The sequence below is a fragment of the Chiloscyllium punctatum genome, chromosome 17 (genome assembly GCF_047496795.1).
Source record: "Chiloscyllium punctatum isolate Juve2018m chromosome 17, sChiPun1.3, whole genome shotgun sequence".
Lineage (NCBI taxonomy): Eukaryota > Metazoa > Chordata > Chondrichthyes > Orectolobiformes > Hemiscylliidae > Chiloscyllium > Chiloscyllium punctatum.
The window spans coordinates 53,939,135-53,960,285 of NC_092755.1; the positions used below are offsets into that span (position 1 = coordinate 53,939,135).

Sequence of the window (21,151 nt, forward strand, 5' to 3'; positions counted from 1 at the left end):
TAGAAAACAGGAGCAGGAGGAGGCCATTCAACCCTTGGAGCCTGCTTCTCCATTCAATATGATCCTAGTTGGTCATCCAACTCTGCTTTGTCCCCTGATTGTTAGCTGTCCATTATTGTAATTAGCATTGCCTCTGTTTGCAATGTTTTCTGGTGGATGTGTCGCTCAGGTTGTTGGGTGAGAGACAGCTGATTCACAGAGCAATAAAGCACAGAGACATCTAAGGGCTCCGCTACATCATTCAATAAAATTGCCTCACAGGGTGGTTAAGAAGGTATTTGGACACACCTGCCTTCGTCGCTCAGACCTTTGAGTGTAGGAGTTGGGATGTCATGTTGAGGCTTTCCAGGACGTTGGTGAGACCTCTTCTGGAATACTGTGCGCAGTTCTGGTCATCCTACAGTAGGAAGGATATTATTAAACTGGAGCCGGTTCAGAAAAGATTTACCTGGATGTTGCTGGGAATGGAGGGTTTGTGATGAAAAAAAGACAAAAGGCTAGGACTTTCTTTTCACTGGAGCATAGGAGATTGAGGGGTCACCTTATTGTTGTTTACAAAAGGCTGTGGATAAGGAGAATGATAAGGGTCTTTTCCCAAGGGTGGGGGAGTTCAAAACCAGTGGGTATTTTTTAAGATCAGAGGAGCAACTGTTTTACACAGAGAATGGTTCGTGTGTGAAATGAACTGCCAGAGGAAGTGACGGATGCAGGTACACTTGAAATGTTTAAAAGACATTTGGATAAGTTCATGAATAGGAAAGGTTTGGAGGAATTTGCAGGAGCAGGCAGGTGGGACTAGTTTAGTTTGAGATTATGGTCAACATGGATTGGTTGGACCGAATGGCCTATTTTCCTACTGTATGACTCTATGACTATAACTCAGTGGTTCTTTGGGGTGAAGGTAAGTTGACACTCACCAGGGGCAGTGATCATGTCACTCAGCATCCCAGGGTAGCAATGGGAAGGTTGGCAGTAGTTGTAAGTCAGACGCCCGTATGAGATATTAGGTTTAAGTCTGAAGACAATGGGATGTTCCCGGTGTGACTGGCATCTGAGGGAAGGCACAACATGACAAATGAATGAGTGTGAACTGGCACTCAGTGCGGCTGGATCAGCACAGGGGGAGACACCATCTATAGGCTCATGAATAAAGAAGCACTGGTTATAGAGCAGCTCAATACCAGAGATCTGAGAACAGATTAGTCTCACACTCCATTCTGTCTTCACTGAGTGGGGGGTGGGCAAGGGTGGTGTTTGTCGATGACACTGGGTATGGAGGGAAAAAAAACAGATCTGACATTCCCCAAAACACAAACCTTTCCCTGGAGTGGTTTGCAATTATGAAACGTCTAACTGCTGACACTTCCTGTTTTATCTCAATAAAGGTGAAAGAAGTTGTTCTGAAAAGTGGGAAGATCCTAAGAGCAGATGTTTGCATAGTGGGAATTGGTAAGTGTGTTTCCTAGAATTACAGGGGCTTCTAATTAAACAGCTTAGATGCTCTGTTTAGCCTTGGTCCAGGGTGAGGACAATGAGCTCACTCCTCCCCTGTGGCTGTGCCAGGAGCTATGTGCAATTCTTGGTGTAATATATTCAGAAACCACCCCCTTTCATGGTGAGAATGCCCTGAGATATACCTGGGACATAAGGAGAGAGAATGCGCCATCTAGAACCTTGGGGAGGTTGACTTTAACTTAGTCCATCTAGTAACAAACTAATGGGTTCAGATTTTCCTCTCCATTCCCTGCAATCACGGTAAAATGGGTGACTGACCCCACCATGTAACATTGATTCAGGTTTTGTTAGGTTGTAGTGACCCCAGTGAAATAATGATGGGATAGTCTCATGCTGACTGAAGGAGACAATCAGTGAAAGGACATATTATGATGACGAGACAGTGAACAGACTGCACAATCTGACATATACTGGTGTAAAGTACTTCTTAGTGATTAAAGTGATTTTCTCTTTGGGTCTCTAAAACCCAGCTATTGGCCAGTCATTTGAAACAAGGTTAATTAAATTCCCTACTTTGGGGTGTGGGCACTTGCCATGTACATTACTGCATCATCTCAGCCCATGCATCACGCTTCTTAATCTTCTCCTGTAGGCGTAGTTCCAGCTACATCATTCCTAAAACAGAGTGGCGTCAACATGGATTCGAAAGGCTTTCTTCCTGTCAACAAGGTAATGTGCATACAACAAAGACGTGGCTTGAGTTTTGTTACACATTTGCACCCTTACACCCCAAGGATTGCAGTGGCTGGAAAAGGCAACTCTTCATCACCAGGGTAATCAGGGATGAGTCATAAATACTGGTCCAGTCAGGCACATCCACATCCCATAAAATAACAAAAAAATATAAAATCAACTAGTTCTATTAAGGACAAAGCCTCACTACCTTTTCCAGGTGACTAGGGAAGGGATAAAAAGTCAGCTTTGCTGATAACACACACCTCCTAATAATTCATTAAAATGACTTGTTTACAGCTTAGCATCATGCTATAGGAAACTGGAAAGAAAGCTGACAAGCTTTCCCCTTCTCTTGTGCCTGCAGCTCATGCAAACGAATGTACCTGGGGTCTTTGCCGCTGGTGATGTTGTTACTTTCCCACTGGCCTTTCGCAACAATAAGAAGGTGAACGTGGGTCACTGGCAGATGGCGCATATGCACGGTAAGTGACACTCCCCAATGGCACAGTTGGGCAAGAGGGCAGTGAGACCTTTCTGCATCCTAGTGCTGTGGGTGCTACCTGTCCACATCCATCAGCATGGAGCTTCATATTCAGTCACTAACCAGAGGAGTTATAGAAATGGTTAACAACACCATTCACAGACTGTGTGAATGAAGATCCTACACAGAATTATTATTTTGCTATCCTTATGACATTCCCATGATGAAAAGATGCAAGGGGATGGCTGAGAATTCTGCAAGGATTCTTCCTGCTATAATCATGATGGAAGGTCAGCAGGTTTTTGGGAATCCTGCTGATGTCCAGTCAAGATTGGAGTGGGAGATGAGGAAGAAAATATTTGCTTGTGCTATCTAAATGCAGCATGAATGAGGTACACGAATTCCATGGACTTGAAGATTTCTAATGGGTTTATTTACAGTTCAACTAGGACAGAGAATAAAGAAGAACATCCTTTGGGTGCTACAATGCAGAGTGACTTTGGTCATGTGATGACATCCAGGCTTATCTGTATGATGAGTTTCTTAAAGGAACATCACTCATAATATATTGAGGAGAAACTGTCCAGAATTTCTGGGCCAGTAAAACATGGAGCTTGAGAATGGAGTGAATAAGATGGCAATGAGGAGAGGGGATAATTTTTCTGCCTGCCACTAATCTAGAGAAGTAGATTAGCCATTATAGAGCTAATTATATTTTCATTTCATTCATTCCCTCTGCTTTGGTTCCTGTCAATGTTAATAAGCAATATATTACAGTGGGGCACTTGATTACACCTGGACCACACTCTGAACAGGGAAGATCACCATTAGTAAAATGACAAGTAACTGGAAGATTGGTGACGCATTTGTGAATTGAATGGGGGTGCTGTGCAAAGCTATCACCCAATCATCATTTGAACTTCCCTATATCAAGGAGATATTGTCATCAGCGGGGCGTTAAATATACTACATTGAAAGCAATGTAAATCACCATGGCACCTGGAAGGAATGTTTGCACAGTGGGAAAGGTGGGGGAGTATAAAGGGGCAAGTGTTACATCTGCATGGGAAGGTGCCATGGGTAGGAGAGAGGGCATGTTGTGGATGATGGTGAAATGAAGCTATGCATCACAGGGGTAATAGTCACAGGGGTAAAAGGTGAAAGTGCTGGGGGGTAGGGAGAGGTAAACTTGGTGACCACATCATTCTGGGGGTGGCAGAAATGCCAGAGGAGGATCCATTGAATGTAGAGGTTGGTGGTGTGGAAATTAAGAATAAAGAAAACATTACGGTGGCTTTTGGGAGGCACTGGAAGAGGTGAGGACAGAAGTGCAGGAAAGAATGGACATTGCTGTTGTTATTCAATGATGGAAGAACTTAACTGAAGTGTTTAAGATCCTGAGTGGTCTTGGTAAGGTCGCCACAGAAAAGATGCTTCCTCCGGTGGCTCTGTCCAGGATTAGGGGGCATTTTTTAAAATTAGGATTCTCTCCTTCAAGACAGAGAATGAGGAGAATTTCTCTCAGAAGGTTGTGTGACTTTGGAACTCTTTGCCTCAGAAGACAGGGTCATTAAATATTTTTAAGGCAGAGGTGGATAGATTCTTGTGAGACATGGGAATCAGGGGTTATTGGGGCTCAATAGGAATATCAAATTTAAAACACAGCCAGATTAGCCATGATCTTGCTGAGTGGTGAAACAAACTCAAGGAGCTGAATAGTCTGTTTTTTGTTCCTGTTTGATATGTCCGTATGTATGACGGGCTAGCATCCTCAGTTACGGAGAAAGAAAGATTGATTGCAAACACTGATAAGGATGATTCATTTTGGATTTGGTAAGGGGAAATGAACCAGAAAAGATAAGGGAAGGAACGAGAGGGTGATATCTTTGCAATAGCATTCATTTCAAATAAGAATTGGGAAAGATAGAAGACAAAGACTAATGTAATAGATTGGAAATAAAGCTGATTTTGAACAGATGAGGTGGGAACTTTGAAAGAAAAATTGGAGAAGGATGTTAACAGAGAAAATTGGGAAATTTGAAAACAGTGATTAATAGAGTTTGGGAGAATTGTACTTGGCTTTAAAAAAACATTAAAACAAACACTTCAGCACTGAAACCCATGAATGAATAAGGGAGATAAGGACAAAATTGAAACTGAAGAAGACGGCACACAATAAATACAGACAATAAAGGAGGATGATAAATAGGCAATATGAATAGGTTAGAAAAGAGGTCAAGAAGTAATTGAAAAAACAAAGTTGGACGAGAAAATGTAATTATTAAATAATATAAAAAGCAATAGTAAAATATTTATAAGCATCTGAATAATGTGCAAAGGCTGTCGTCTAAATAATGATGTTTCATGCAAAGACTATTTATTAAAGACTAACGTTAGCAGGTTGATAACCGTAAGCAATTATATACTGTGGTCACCGTGGAATTGCAAACTGATTGGTAAGGTGGGCGATTCAAACACTGCGTTCAAAAGAACATGCATTCCTACTTTGATTATGTACCCAGTGGCCTTGCTTTAAATGAAATTCTGCTGCTAATTACTCATAATCTGTAAATGTCTGGCTTTTGCAGCTACAAGTTCACATGATGTTAGGCTGGGCAGGATGGGAAAGTTGTCAACAATCACAAAGCAGAGATCCAAAATCTTCCTTGTCTGTAAGACTGGTTCTGTGCTGGATAAAATTGCAGAGGGAGTCATCAAGGGAAGACATTCTTAGATTGGCTAATATTTCACAAGGAGTGCACCCTGTCCAAATGATTTGATTTAATTTGATTTGACTTATTATTGCCACATGTACTGAGATACAGTGAAAGGTATTGTTTTGCGTGCTAACCAGACAAGTCAGATGTTAAAGAAGTACAACAGGGTAATACAACAGAATACAGAATATAGTGTTACAGCTACAGAGAAGGTGCAGAGAAAGATCAAATCTAATTATGAAAGGACCATTCGTAAGTCTGACAACGGCAAGGGCTTGGGGGGGGGGGAGCTATTTTTAAATCCATTGGCACATGTTTTTAAATTTCTGTATCTTCTGCCCAATGGAAGAGGATGGAAGAGAGTATAACCAGGATGGGAGGGGTCTTTGGATGTGTGTCTGCTTTCCTGAGGCAGCAGGAGTGTAGACTGAGTCAATGGAAGGTTGGTTGGTTTTCATGATGGACTGGGCTGTGTTCACAACCCTCTGTAAATTCTTGCTGCCTTGGGCACAGCAGTTGCCATACCAAACTGTGATGCACCTAGATAGAATGCTTTCTACGGTACATCTGTAGAAATTGATAAGAGTCATTGTCGACATGCCAAATTTCCTTAGCCTTCTGAGGAAGTAGAGGCATTGATGTGCTTTCTTGACTGTAGCATCAACATGGAAGAACCAGGATAGATCATTGGTGATATTTACTTCAATGAACTTCAAGCACTCGACCATGTCCAACTCAGCACCATTCATGCAGACAGGCTGTGCCCTCTTCTTTGCTTCCTGAAGTCAATGACTAGCCCCTTCATTTTGCTGACACTGTGGGAGAGATGATTGTCTTTACACCATGCCACCACTAAGATGTCTACCTCCTTCCTGTACTTTGTCTTGCCATTGTTTGAGATCCGACCCATTACTGTGGTGTCAACAGCAAAGTTGTAAGTGGACTTAGAGCTGAATTTGGCCACACAGTCATGAGTGTATAGGGAGTCTAATAGGGGCTGAGTATGTAGCTTTGTGGGGCAAAAGCATAAATGGAGAGTAAATGAGATAATAGCCTTTTTAGTGCCAAGTTACACAATAGTAAAGGGACAGATGTCTCTTTGAAACCCATAAAAGAATTGGGCCAAAAGTATACAGCTCAGGTCAGAACTAGTTCAAATTTAGATTCAACAAGACTGAATGTCATTTAAATTCTTATGATTTGAGCTGACCCTAGTGTCAACCAAAGATTTCATACAGCTGTCTCTCTGATGTTAAAAAAAACATTCTCTTACTTCTGTAAGAAAGCAAAACTGCTCCAACTTGCAAAGGTCACATAATCTCCTGGAGGGGTCAACCCAGGCAGACTGGATCTGTCAAACGTAATTGAGGAGAGATGAAGGCAATTGACCTGAAAATCGAGACTGAAAGTACAGGAAACTTGATGTAAAAAAAACCAAGATTGATTGACTGCATTGACAGGGGAGTCGAGGGTACAGGCAGGAAAATCCAGTTAACCTATAATTAGATCTGTCATGATCGAATAATAAAGCGAACTCGAAAAGCTGCCCCTTAGAGCCACCAGAGAAGTGAGGACTGTTCTCAGCTCTCCATACCAACCATCAGCTGCTTCTACAAGCATGTGTTGATGAGCAGGGGCATTGAGCAGAAACACAAACTAAACTCACAAACAATGACCACAGAATGGCAAAAATCCCTTTTTAGAAATAGAATCAGTCTGAACATTGGGGTACAGACAGCCTCACACAGGGCACCTGCCACCTTCAATGCATTATCTGAGCTGACATGGCACCTATTGTTAAAGTTCACTTGAGAATGTAAGTTAAAAAAGTTTTGGAATTTATATATGAAAGAACTGAAACCAACATGGTCATTCTAAAAGAGGAGAGACTTAATAAACAATCCAGATCTTTTTCAATATATAATTTCAGTTGCATCTCACTGCAAACTTTTGCTATAAATTCTGTGTCTTACGATCTTATACTCCACGACCACCTGATGAAGGAGCAGTGCTAGTGTTTATGAAAGCTAGTGTTTCCAAATAAACCTGTTGGACTATGACCTGGTGTTGTGTAATTTTTAACAAGGTACCTGAATACATTAATAAATTTACAGAATGAGTGTTAATTGACACATTCATGTCTGTATGCATACACGAGAGAGGGAGCTTAGACAGCGAGCTTGTGGTCCAGAAAGAACCTGCCAAAGTGCAGATTCAATTCCCATTCCAGCTGACATAGTCACCCTGACCCTGCGAATGAAAGGCAATGACAAACCACCACTGATTAAGAAGCTGCCAAAGAAACTTCCTCAGAATGAACCATCAACCGACAATGAACCAAGGACAAGATTTTGACCATGGAACTCATAGAATGGAAGAGAATATACACGAGAAGGTGCATTTTTGTAGGAAGAAAAAAGAGACAACATATTGTTGGATAATAACAGTCCGAATGGGATCTAGGAATACAAATTATCTAAATGTAAAAAAAATGAAAATAAGTAGTAGAAAGTAATAAATCAATAACCAAGAAAACCAAGAACTGGGGTTAATTTCTAGGTATGTTTGAAAAACATGAAATCATGCTAAACTGCTATTATACTTACAGCTGACAACTGCAAACTATGATCAGTTCCAGTTTCCAAATTTTAAAAAAGGCCTGCAAGATGTTGGTGTAAATGTAAGTCGGTTCATAATGATGATGGCAAAACTGAGAGGTTGTAAATAGCATGAAAGATTTAGTTGGGGCTCTGTTCTCTCGTGAAGGTGGCTTAGTGGGTGATCTAACAGCTATTTAAGAAAATGAGGCGGTTTGATAGGATAGATATAAAGTAGAAGCAGCATTTTCTAAAAGCCATAAATCTAAGGTAGCTACTCAGACATGAAGAAAGGTCCCGAACTGAAACATCGATTCCCCTGCTCCTCTGAATCTGCTTGACCTGCTGCGCTTTTTCCTGCTCCACACTTTATTGGCTCTGACTTTCCATCATCTGCAGTCTTCACTACTTCCAAGCTACTCATATGTTCAATAGGAAATTCAAGAGAAATTTCTTTACCAACAGACGAGTGTGAATGTGAATGTAGAGGGTTCCAATGGATTGGATTGAAGATTAGCTGGAAGTGGTTGTAAATGGATCATTTTCAGATTGGCAAGATGTAGCGAATTATGTACCATGGAGTCGGTGCTGGATCCTCAACTGTTTACAATTTATATGGATGATTTAGATAAGGGACCAAAGGTAAGATTCAAAGTTTGCTGAAGATATAAAGAGAGGTAGGGTAGTAAGTTATGAAGAGGAGCATTGTGGGCAGTTTTGGTTTCCTTATCCATGGCGGGAGTGCAGTGAAAGTTCACCAAACTAATTCCTACAATTTCTGGAATTTTGAAAAATGAGAGATAACCTTGCAATGATCAATGGGGTGGATGCAGAAAAAATGTTATCACCTCGTTGGATGTATCTGGAACCAGGAGACATGGCTTCAGAATAAAGGATTGGCTATTGAGGACTGAGATGAGGAGGGGTTTCTTCACTCAGTACGTGGTGAATCTTTGGAATTCTCCAATCCAGTTGATTGTGTGGGTTCAGTCATTGAGTATGTTCAAGACTAATAGATTTGTAAATATTAAAAAAATTAAGGGATACAGGAATAGTATAGTAAAATTGTGTTAAAGAAGAAAATTATCAATGATCTTAATGATACATGGAGTAGACTCAAAGGCTGATTGGCCAACACCTGTTTCTATTTCTTATGGTCTTGCACTAACTGATTGTCCCTATGTTTATGTCCTTCCCAGGTAGAATAGCTGCTCTCAACATCCTGGGGAAAGGAATTGAGATTAACACAGTGCCGTTCTTCTGGACTGCTATGTTTGGGAAAAGTATTCGCTACGCAGGTAACGCCACACTAATTTTTTGCCTTTCAGGAATATTTGCATAGTTTGGATGGATGTCAAACCATTGCAAGGATTTCAGAATTCCACTGAAGCAAAATCAGATTGCAGTTCCAACAGCAATAAGTTATCTTTTCCTTCTTATAAATGATCAGGAAATTATAGTAAGGTTTCCACACAGTAGACTAATTAGTAAATTAGATCATGTGGGATTCAGGGCGAGTTTGCGAATTGTATAGAAAATTGGCTTACTGGCAGGAGACAGCGAGTAACCAGTGGTGTTCCACAGAGATCAGAGCTGGGTCCACTTTTGTTTGTCATTTATATAAATGATTTAGATGGGAATATAGAAAGTGTAGTTAGTAAGTGTGTGATGACACCAAGATTGGTGGTATAATAGAAGTGAAGAAGGTTATCTAAGATTATTAAGAGATTTTGATCAATTGAATCAATAGGCTGAAAAGTGACAGATGAAGTTTAATTTGGATAAATGTGAGGTATTGCATTTTGGTAAAGCAAACAAAGGCAAGAGTTATACAACTAAAAGTAGGGCCTTGGGTAGTGTTGTAGAACAGAGATATCTAGAGGTCCAGGTACATAATTTTTTGAAGTTTGCCTCAAATGTAGATAAGGTGGTTAAGAAGGCATTTAGCATGCCTTCACTGTTCAGAGCTTTGAGTACAGGAGTTGGGACATTATGTTGAGGTTGTACAAGAAGTTAGTGAGGTCTCTTCTGGATTACTGTGTCCAGTTCTGGTCTCCCTATTACAGGAGGGATATCATTAAGCTGGAGAGGGTTCAGAATAAGTTTACCAAGATTTTGCCAGGAACTGACATTTTGACTTTATGGAGAAGCTGGATAGGCTGGGCTTTTTTTCACTGGAGCATAGGAGCTTGAGAGGTGACCTTTTGGAGGTTTACAGTATAATGAGGGGTATAGATAACATGAATGGCAGGTGTCTTTTCACATGGTAGGGATTTCAAAACTCGAGGGCATATTTTTAAAGATGAGAAGAGAAAGATTTTAAAAAGACATGAAGGGCAATTGTTTTTACACAGAGTGGTTTGTGTGTGGAATGAACTTCCAGAGGAACATAATGCATGCAGGTACAGTTACAATGTTTAAAATACATTTAGATCAGTACATGAATAAGAAATACTTGGAGAGATATGGGCCAAGTGCAGACAGGTGGGACTAGTTTAGCTTGAGATTACGGTCAGCATAGACTGGTTGAACTGAAGGGTCTGTTTCTGTGCTGTATGACTCTATGACTTGTAACTGAGAGTGAACATGTAGGAAACATACAGAAGATCCTTTCGCCTCTGAGTAGATAGGTCAATGGCTTAGAGTTTGCAGTCAGCAGTGAAGAGATTCAGTTTACAGATCTCTGAGCTGAGAGCTACCCAAACAATTTTCATAAGCTTTGCAGCTGCAGGCAACTGTAATTGGAGTGTTAATGCTGTAACTGGAGGCCTGTATGGGAGATCTTCAAGATGGTTGAGGAGGATAAGCAATGTTGGCTTTTGAATCAAGCTAATCGAAGAATACCATTGAGACAAGCAGATTCTAAATCAGTAAGTATACATTAGATTTAAATCAGGCACAGGAAGCAAAATAAAAAGGGGGAAGCAAACCCGAATTATTTTTAAAAATCAGAAGAAATGATACAGAATAATAATCTTTATTATTTCAACAACTTTCCAATACTAAGTTCTAAGGAATGAGTGAAATTCCACACTTGTAAAATAAAGTTTTCACAGCTAGAGAGGTGCTTCAGCATTAATTATGAATGACTGCATTCAACATTTACATGCAATCGAAAGCATTATCATTGTCTGTTGTGTTAAGCAAAGAAGCAGAGCAACTTCACAACCTTACAATAATTGCAATGTCAAGCTGATGACCTTAGTACTGTTACAGCACAGCCTGTGGAGCAGCATGTTAATCAAGGCTACAAGTTTCAGATTTCCCTGTTTCATAATGGATGTGCAGACACTGGCAGTTATTGTCTGATTTAATATGCAATAATAGGAAGAACAGAAAGAAATAATGGGCAATTGTGAGAAGGGTGCAGCAATAATGGCTGCGTTAGCTCTACTGTTGTTCTCAATGCAAAACCCAGACCAATGTTTCAGACCCTCTCTGTCTGTTACATAGAGGGTACAGTTGTTGAATATATATTAGAACTGGAAAGAAGAACATCATTTAAACTGGGATAGAACCAAGTGAAGTGGAAGGAAAATAAATTAAGATTAGATTACCTACAGTGTGGAAACAGGCTCTTCGGCCCAACCGGTCCACACTGACCCTCCAAAGAGTAATTCACCCAGACCCATTTCCCACTAACTAATGCACCTAGAACTATGGGCAATTTAGCATGGCTAATTCACCTGACCTGAGTTTAGATTGGAGTGGTGCTGGAAAAGCACAGCAGGTCAGGCAGCATCTGGGGAGGAGGAAAATTGACGTTTTCGGGCAAAAGCCCTTCATGGGAGGGAACCCACGCAGACACAGGGAGAATGTGCAAACTCCACGCACACAGTCGCCCGAGGCTGGAATCAAACCTGGGTCCCTGGTACTGGGAGGTGACAGTGCTAACCACTGAGCCACCGTGCTGCCCCAAAAGGATGTTAAAGGATGACCCCAAAATTAAAGGGTGGTTGAAGGAAACTCAGTGAGTAGGATGTTCAGGTTTTTGAAAAGGTGTTTTGAAGATTGACCATTGTGAGATTTCACAATGTGAAAGCTATTTTTAATCCTCAAAAACATTTGTTTTAGATGAAGTGGGTGAAATTAAAATATTAAAAATTTGAAACCTGTGCTCAAACTCCTTCAGTCCACCCATATTTTTTGTAATAGGCGTGGGATTATAAATAGGGATTAATGGGCTCTTGGGAGCTGAATCTGTCATTCAGTTATACACACTTCCTGTTTTAATTCAAGTCAGAATAGCCACAGGAAACCTGGCAGCTAAAAGGAGGTAAGGAGGGCTGGATCCGTAAGGTAAATTCCTCCAGACCCTCAAGCTTGCCTGTGTTAAAGAGAAATGTAAATTCTGTAAAGGTACTGCGCAAGATGGGCAGCTGAGGTGAGAAAAGGTGCATTTGTTCAAGCCTCACTGAAACACTGCAAATAGATGATGACAAAGAGCACAGAGGGGACCAACTCAGGGAATTAAAATTACATGTGCTGGAAGCTTTAGGTCACATGATCAGATTAAATGGTGGCAAGGGCATGGAGAGAAGTCATGGCCCATGATGCTTCTCCTGCTTGTCGGAGAAATAGTGGGGAAATGTGAGAAGGGTATGACTATAATCATGGGTGGTCTTAATCTAGATGTAGATTGGTGAAGTAGTTGATTGGCAAAGATGATCTGGAGAATGAATTCATAGAGCACCAAGTTCTAGGATCAAACAGTGAGCAGGCTATTCTAGACCTGGTACTATGCAATGGAACAGGAATGATTAATGAGCTTACATTAGAAGCACCTCTTTGGAACAGTGACCATAAAATAATTGTTCCTTTTGAGGGAGAGAAGTGGGTCACAGGAAAAATCAATGAGCTCATATTATAAACAACTCTAGGGAACAGTGACCATATCACATTGAATTTCATGTTCCATTTGAGGGTGAGAAGTATGTGTCTAAGACCAGTGTTTTAAACTTAAATAAGGACAAGAATGAGGGTATGAAGTCAGAGCTAGCTAATGTAAACCAGGAATTAGGGTAAAGGGGTAGGTCAGTAGAGATGCAATGGCAGACGTTTATGATGCTACTTCATACTTGGCAAGGATATATCCGAGTGGGAAAAACTACATTCTCGGAAGTACACACCAACCCTGGCTAACTAAGAAAGTTAGAAGTATGGAATTGAAAAAAATGCATACAGTTCTGTGAGGATTAGTAGCAAAACAGACAATTACATAATATAAAAAAAGACTGGCTAAACAAAGGGGAGAAATTAGAGCATGAGAGGAAACTAAGTTAAATATAAAAACAAATAGTACAAGTTTCTACAGTATGTAAAAAGGAAAAGAGTAACTAAAGTGTGTGTCAGATTTCTAGTAAGTGATTCTGCTGAATTATTAATTGAAAGGAAAGAGATGGCAGGTGAATGGACCAGGTATTTTGCATATGTTTTTGCTATGGTAGACAAATGACATTCGAGCAATAATTGTAAATCAAGAGGGGAGAGACAAGGAGGAGCTTAAAACAATTATAACCACCAAGGAAAAAGTATGTAGAAAATTATTAGAACTAAAGACTGGCAATATTCCCAGGTCCTAATGGACTTCATCTTTGGCTCTTGAAAGAAATGATTGCTGAAAGACTGAATACACTGGTTTCAATTTTCTGAAATTCAAGAGCTTTTGGTAATGTCCCAGAGATTGGAAAATTGTGAATGTAACTCCTTTCTTCAGCCTAAAGAGGGAGATGGAAATCAGAAAACTACAGACCAGCTGGCTTAACATCTGTCATGGGAAACATCTGGCATCTCTTATTAAGGAGGTTATGACACAACACTTATGAAATCTTAATATAAATATGGAAGGGATATTGTGTTTGACTAATTTATTAGTATTCTTTAAGAAGGTAATAAACAATGTGGATAAAGTGGAATCCATGTATTTGTATATTTCCTGAAGACATTTGACAAGAAGCCACATCAAAAGTTATTACACAAAAAAAGATTTTATGGTGTAGGGGAGAAGATATTAGTGTACATAGAAGATTGGTTAGCTAACTGAAAGCAGAGAGTAGGGTTAAATTGTCATTTTTGATTTGGACAAGAGGTGACAAATAGAGTGCACAGGGACCAGTGCTGGAACCTCAACTATTTATAATCCACATCAGTGGAAGATATGAACGGTTGCTAAATTTGCTAATGCCACAAGATAGGTAAGAGAGTTAATTGTGAAGAAGACATAAAGAATTTGCAGAGATATAAATAAGTTAAATTGGTAGGTGAAGGATAAAATGGGAAAATGTGATCATGTTCATTTTGGCAGGAAGAATAGACAAACAGGATTTACTTAGTTTGCAGAATACTGTGATACAGAGAGATCTGGGATCTACAAAAGTTAATATGCAAGTCTTCTTTGGCAGCTAATTTATGTTGCTTTATTGTATAGAGTGAGGGTGCCTTTAAGCTGATAACTGAATAAAGTGAAGGCAGAGAGAACATTGTTGTTCACTACAAGGAGAAAGGAAGCTAAAAGTAGTGATGCTTTGCTACAGCTGTATAGGACATTGCTGAGATCACATCTGTGTGCAATTCTGCTCTCTTGTTTCAGAAAGGACATGAGTGGTCGAAGCAGAGCATTGAACAGTTGTAAGGCAGCATTTAATAGATTCTTGTCTAACAAAGGAATCAAAGGTTATGGGAGTCAGCAGGAAATTAGAGTTAGATTAGCTCTGATCATATCAAATGGTGCAGCAGACCGGAGGGTCTGATTGTGACCTATTCCTGCTTCTAATTTAGATGATCATATTTAATCTCTCCAGCCTTGCACCCTATCATATCACCCTTTCCAAAATGGATTTCAGGAGAAGCAACATATAATCATTATTAGAAAAATCAGCCAGTTTCTTCAATGAGTGACGTACCACACAATGAATCCATGCCATTTATCAACATACTTCTTAATCTTTCTGATCTAGAAAAACTTTCAGTCTTTACAATTCGTTGGTTCTTGCAGGTCACGGGGAAGGGTTCGATGATGTCATCATCCAGGGTGACCTGGACGAGCGGAAGTTTGTGGCTTTCTACACCAAGTAAGTGACTGTCCTCTTTGGCAGTTCATTCATGTTACTTTATTGTATGTGATAGGGTGTTTTTACGCTGATAACTCTGAATCAATTGATCATTTATCAGAGAGTTTTGACTAACAAAGCATTAACCAGAATAATTTCCCAACATGTGGTGGTAAAATATCACCATAGTATCATCAAACACTGCGTTTTCTTTCCTCTGACAACTTGATAAAGGACTTTCTACATTGAGTGGCCATTCTAACTTTAGTAGCTGATGAGGAGCAAGCAACAATTCTGTCTCTGAGTAATTATAATGACTCCATTGAAGAACATTGAGGTAGGGGTAGGGTACAGGAATCCTATGATGATCCAGTCTGTTCCTGCAATGGAATACCTGACCACTGACTTCTGCTATCCCAATGGACCTTTGACCTCACTTCAGCGATGTGGGAAATGTGGGTGCACAACAACATCCAAACATGGTGTTGTTCCATATACCCACAAACCATTCGAATATTGAAGATAATTCTATTCAGCAACAGTGACAAAGTTCCTCAGGCATCTTGCTTTCTGCACCGATCTCTGCCAATACCAACACCAGTAAACAAAGCCTTGTCAGAAGATGACTCAGGAATATCCAGGACATTCAGTAACCAGTACATCACTCACATGGTTCAACATTTTTCTCTTAAACATCATGATGTTTTGGGGCAATAGTATAAAGCTGATGTTACAAGATCTGTTGCCTATTATAAGGGTACCCCTGCTGTATGCACCCTCAACACCTTCCTTTCCTCCTATAATACATTGCCTCAGACTTATCCACATTAAATTCCAGCTCGCACTAACCTGTCTGTGCACACTCCACTGACCTGTCTTTGTCTTCCTGATGTTTTATTGTCTTTCTTGTTGTTTCACTGTTGTTTCATCAGCACATTTCTAGCTTGTTCCAAAGCTAAATCATCCATTTACAGTTGGAGCAAAAGTGGACTCAACACTCAAATGGATCATTTCTGGCAACATCTATTGAGCCTTACCCCTTATTTCTTGAACAACCAGTACCTGATTAATCAGCTTTGACATTTCCTTAATCACCCTGAGCCTGAAATATTCATTATAAATTTGACAATTGACCTGCTCACTTGCTCTCCCCAAGATTAATGAACTTGCTACACTCTCCCTCTCTACCTGGCTACTGATCTGCCATCTTATGCTGACCCCGTTCCCTGCAAAAATCCAAAGACCCATCAATCAAATCATTTAACTGGGGGGGCTGAAGGGAACCTCTCTGGGGCTAGGTTTTCACTGATGCAGGTGGGCGACCAAAAGCATTGGTGCAAACACCATTTGCAATGTTCCCAAGCCAAATTATTTTTGTGAAGGCAGGTGGAGAGTGGGGAGAGGGCAAACTAGTTGATAGCCATGATGAGACAGTGAGATACTTTAGGGGCTCACACCTTTCAACCTTCCAAGCTTTCATGGAAGTGGATGGACTTTGGGTGGTGCCTAATGCAGAACAACTTGAGACGGTGAGAAGTATGCTGACTTTCTGCACTTCCTATTTGGGGGCTGTGCCAAAAATGAAAGTCCCTTCTACTTTTAGCATATTTTATAACAGACAATTCCATGGAAAGGATTCACAGAAATTGTTGGACACCACCATTGCAGAGGATAGCAGGATCATGATTACAAAATGGACCTCAATAATTCTGCTTGATAAATTATATTAAGAGATCTTTTATCATCCATTGAGCCAAGCAGAATGGACCTCTCTAATGCTTTATATGGACATATTTGACTCTTTATAAGTGTTTCTTTCTATATGAAATAATGCTTGTGTGTGTGTCCAGTGTTAAAACTTAAATTATTTTACAATTTAGGAAAGCTACTGGAATGAACAACTGCATCCAGACCTGGAGGTAATACCAGAGCATCGAGCTCACTGGTGGTGCAAACCATCCGAACAACAGTTTTTCTCTCTGTCTCTCACAATCATGGTGCTGACAGCCACTCCTACTCACATATGCATAGCCCAGTTTAACCTCTTCTCTACCCACTGCTGGCCATTCACTCAGTATGGGCCAAATGCCTTGCAACACTGGCAAATCTCTCTCCAACGGAGTTCAAATGCCAACTGATTTATCAATCATTAGTGGGAAACTAATATTCGATCAGTTAGAAAGGAAGATCTTGCTTTTACATTGCACCTTTCACAACCTCTGGATGTCGCAGTCAATGAAACACTTTTGATGCACAGTCTCTGTTATAAAGCAGGGAAATGCAGCAGCCAATATGTGCACAATTATGTCTCACAAATAGTATTAGGATAATAGCTAAACGTCTAGACAGCTATTGTGCAGGTACAGCAAGTGATCAGGCAGCGCTTTGACATGTTGGCATTTACTACAAAGAGGACTGGATATTCAAGTCAGGAACATGTCTTGTAGTGTACGACAGCTTGGTGAGACCATATCTGGAGCACTGTGTACAGGTTTGGTCTCCTTATATGAACTAGGTTATAAATGCATTAGAAGCAGTTCAGAGACAATTCATTCAGTATATTCCTTACCATGTGAAGAAAGCTTGGGCCTTAACCATTGAAGTTCAGATGACTGAAAAGTGATCTTATTGAAATTTAGATGATCCTGACAATACCTAACAGGATGGGTACTGGGAGATGTTTCCTCTTGTAGGAGATACCAGAACAGTTTAAAAATAAGAATTCTCCCTTGTTAAGATTGAGTTGAAGATAATTTTTTTCTCTCAGAGGGTTAATAGTCTGTGGAATTCTTTTTGCCTTTAAACAGTGGAGGATAGATCATTGAATTTATTCAAGACTGAGTTGGAGTTTTGATAGACGAGTAAAGCAAGAGTTAAAGCATGCAGGCAGGAAAATGGAGTTGACACCACAACCAGATCAGCGTTGAAGGGCCGAATGACCTACTCTTACTACTAAGCCCTATGTTGCTATGTCTTGTGAAATCTATTTTTAATCATATTGGTTCAGGGACAGGTATTGGCCAGGACACCAGAAAAACTTCCTTTTTTCCTTGAAAGGATGTAGATAATAAGCGAATTTTAAGATAACTGGAATAGGAACAGACAATTTATTTTATATACAGCGAGCTGTTGTGATCTGGGATGTGTTGTTGAAATGGTGCTGGAAGAAAATTCAACAAAAATTTTCCCAAGTGACTGATGGAAAGGAAAATCGCAGGACTGTGAAGTAAGAGAGAAGAATTGACAATAAGTTGGTAGTTCCTGCAAAGAGCTGGCATTGGTACCAAGGGTTAAGTGACCTCCTTATAGAACATAGAACATAGAAAAGTACAGCACAGAACAGGCCCTTTGGCCCATGGTGTTGTGCCGAGGATTAATCCTAATGTAAAATAACTTAACCTGCGCACCCCTCAATTCACTGCTGTCCATGTGCATGTCCAGCAGTCACTTAGATGTGCCTAATGACTCTGTTTCCACCATCACCGCTGGCAACGCATTCCATTCATTCGCAACTCTCTGCATGAAGAACCTCGTCTGACGCCCCCTCTATACATTTCTTCTAATATCTGAAAACTATGACCCCTCGTACCAGTCAATCCTGTCCTGGGAAAAGTCTCTATACATGCCTCTCATTATCTTGTATACCTCGATCAGGTCACCTCTCTTCCTCTTTCTCTCCAGAGAGAAATCCCGATCTTAGTCAACCTCTCTTCATAAGGCAAGCCCTTCAGTCCAGGCAGCATCCTGGTAAACCTTCGTAACACCCTCTCTAAAGCTTTTGTATCCTCCCTATAGTAGCGCGACCAGAACTGGACACAATATTCCAAATGTGGTCTCACCAGGGACTTGTAGAGCTATAGTAAAACGTCGCGGCTCTTAAACTTGATCCTTCTGTTAATGAAAGCCAAAACACCATATACTTTCTTAACAATCCTATCCACTTGGGTGACAACTTTGAGCGATCTATGTCCTTGAACACCAAGATCCCTCTGTTCCTCCACCCTGTCAAGAATCCTGTCTTTAATCCTATATTCAGCATTAGAGTTCAACCTTCCAAAATGCATCACTTCGCATTTATCCAGGTTGAACTCCATCTGCCATTTCTCAGCCCAGCTCTGCATCCTATCTATGTTATGCTGCAGCCTGCCATAGCCCTCAATACTATAAACGGCACCTCCGACCTTTGTGTCATCTGCAAATTTACTAACCCACCCCTCAACCTCCTCATCCAAGTTATTTATAAAACTACAAAGAGCAGAGGCCCAAGAACAGAGCCCTGTGAGACCCCACTCAACACTGACCTCCAGGCAGAATACTTTCCATCTACAACCATGTGCTGCAAAATTATATGGTTCCATGAAATAATGTCATAGGAATGCAAATGTAGAGCTGATAGGTCACTATACAATGCCAGAGCTGTAGGGGCATTTAAATACAGGATCATAGTGTTAGAAACACAACCTATAGAGCTTTGGAGGGATGGTCATATAGGTGGAGGTTAGCAGGGAACACTGTAACCTATAGATATACAAAAATGTAGCATCGTGTGTGTAGATGTATGGAGTTAAAGATATATGTTATATTAAAGTAACTAGTGAAAGAGAGAGTATGACTATAGATGGTTAGAGGTTTGGGATACACTGTGATGAAGAACAAATATGGAGGCATAAGGCATGGTATGGAGGTTTAGGTACGTGGGCATTGAGGTATAATTGTGTAGTGTACAGGTATTAATGTATAGGGACATGCACTATTATATAGAGGTATTGGGCAGGGGTATTGATGTATGAATCTCTGAAGAAAAAGGAGGCATTGATATATATACATATAGGGACACGTGTATATGTATAGATATATATACATTGACAGCTTTCTGTTTACCTTATTTAATTTGCCGTATGCAGAGCATGATCCCTGACTTTTAAAACATATTATTTAACTGACATGAAACCTAGATAATCAGTAACTCTCTCACATTGCTTCCTGTGTGTGGCCAAGTACTCTGGCAGTGAAAAGGTTAACAGCTTTGTCTTGAATTATAAAGCCAGCAATGAAAATTGAACTTATTCCCAAATCCTTGATGACACTGGCCACTGTTATCCAATAAAAAAGACTTGCTGCTTCACAAGAGTTGGTATTCTGGGAGTCCTCTGTATCCTGTACATAACACACTCCAACATAAGTATTATTCTTAGCGGATTTTGAAGCTGAGGTTGAGGTTCTGGATGTAGGTTTGCTCGCTGAGCTGCAAGCTTCATTTCCAGATGTTTCGTCACCATACTAGGTAACATCTTCAGTGGGCCTCCGGGTGAAGCACTGCTAATAATTCCTGCTTTCTATTTATATGTTTGGGTTTCTTTGGGTTGGTGATGCCATTTCATGTTGTGATGTCATTTCCTGCAGTGATGTCATTTCCTGTTCTTTTTTTCAGTGGGTAGTGGTTGGAGTCTAACTCGATGTGTTGGTTGATAGAGTTCCGGTTGGAATGCCATGCTTCTAGGAATTCTTGTGCGTGTCTTTGTTTGGCTTGTCCTAGGATGGATGTGTTGTCCCAGTCGAAGTGGTGTCCTTCCCTTATCTGTATGTAAGGATACTAGTGAGAGAGGGTCATGTCACTTTGTGGCTAGTTGATGTTCATGTATCCTGATGGCGAGGTTTCTGTCTGTTTATCCAATGTAGTGTTTGTGAAATAACATCACCACAGGAAATCACACCACCAACCCAAAGAAACTCAAACATATAAATAGAAAGCAGGAATTATCAGCAGTGCTTCACCCGGAGGCCCACTGAAGATGTTACCTAGTATGGTGACAAAACGTCTGGAAATGAAGCTTCCAGCTTAGCGAGCAAACCTACATCTAGAAATATTATTCTATAAGATTAGATTAGAATCCCTACAGTGTGGAAACAGGCCATTTCGCCCAACAGGTCCACAGTGACCCTCCGAACAGTAACCCACCCAGACTCATTTCCCTCTGATTAATGTACCTAACACTATGGGCAATTTAGCATGGCCACTTCCCCGACCTGCATATCTTTGGACTGTGGGAGGAAACCGGAGCACACCCACGTAGACACAGGGAGAACTTGCAAACCCCACACAGACAGTAGCCTGAG

At 40.5% G+C, this 21,151-nt stretch overlaps 1 protein-coding gene across 6 annotated transcripts in view; it reads left to right on the top strand.

Annotated features, from left to right (window-relative positions):
• aifm3 (AIF family member 3) overlaps window positions 1-21,151 on the top strand; it is a 224,227-nt gene that overhangs the window by 164,523 nt on the left and 38,553 nt on the right. For 4 of the 6 annotated variants that reach the window (XM_072587160.1, XM_072587162.1, XM_072587159.1 and 1 more), the window contains 6 exons: window positions 1,386-1,449; window positions 2,108-2,184; window positions 2,555-2,672; window positions 9,185-9,283; window positions 14,980-15,055; window positions 16,915-16,953. In XM_072587160.1, coding sequence (XP_072443261.1) covers window positions 1,386-1,449; window positions 2,108-2,184; window positions 2,555-2,672; window positions 9,185-9,283; window positions 14,980-15,055; window positions 16,915-16,953 — 473 coding nt within the window. The remainder of the gene's footprint in view (window positions 1-1,385; window positions 1,450-2,107; window positions 2,185-2,554; window positions 2,673-9,184; window positions 9,284-14,979; window positions 15,056-16,914; window positions 16,954-21,151) is intronic. The other 2 variants (XM_072587163.1, XM_072587164.1) reach the window with 1 other exon arrangement.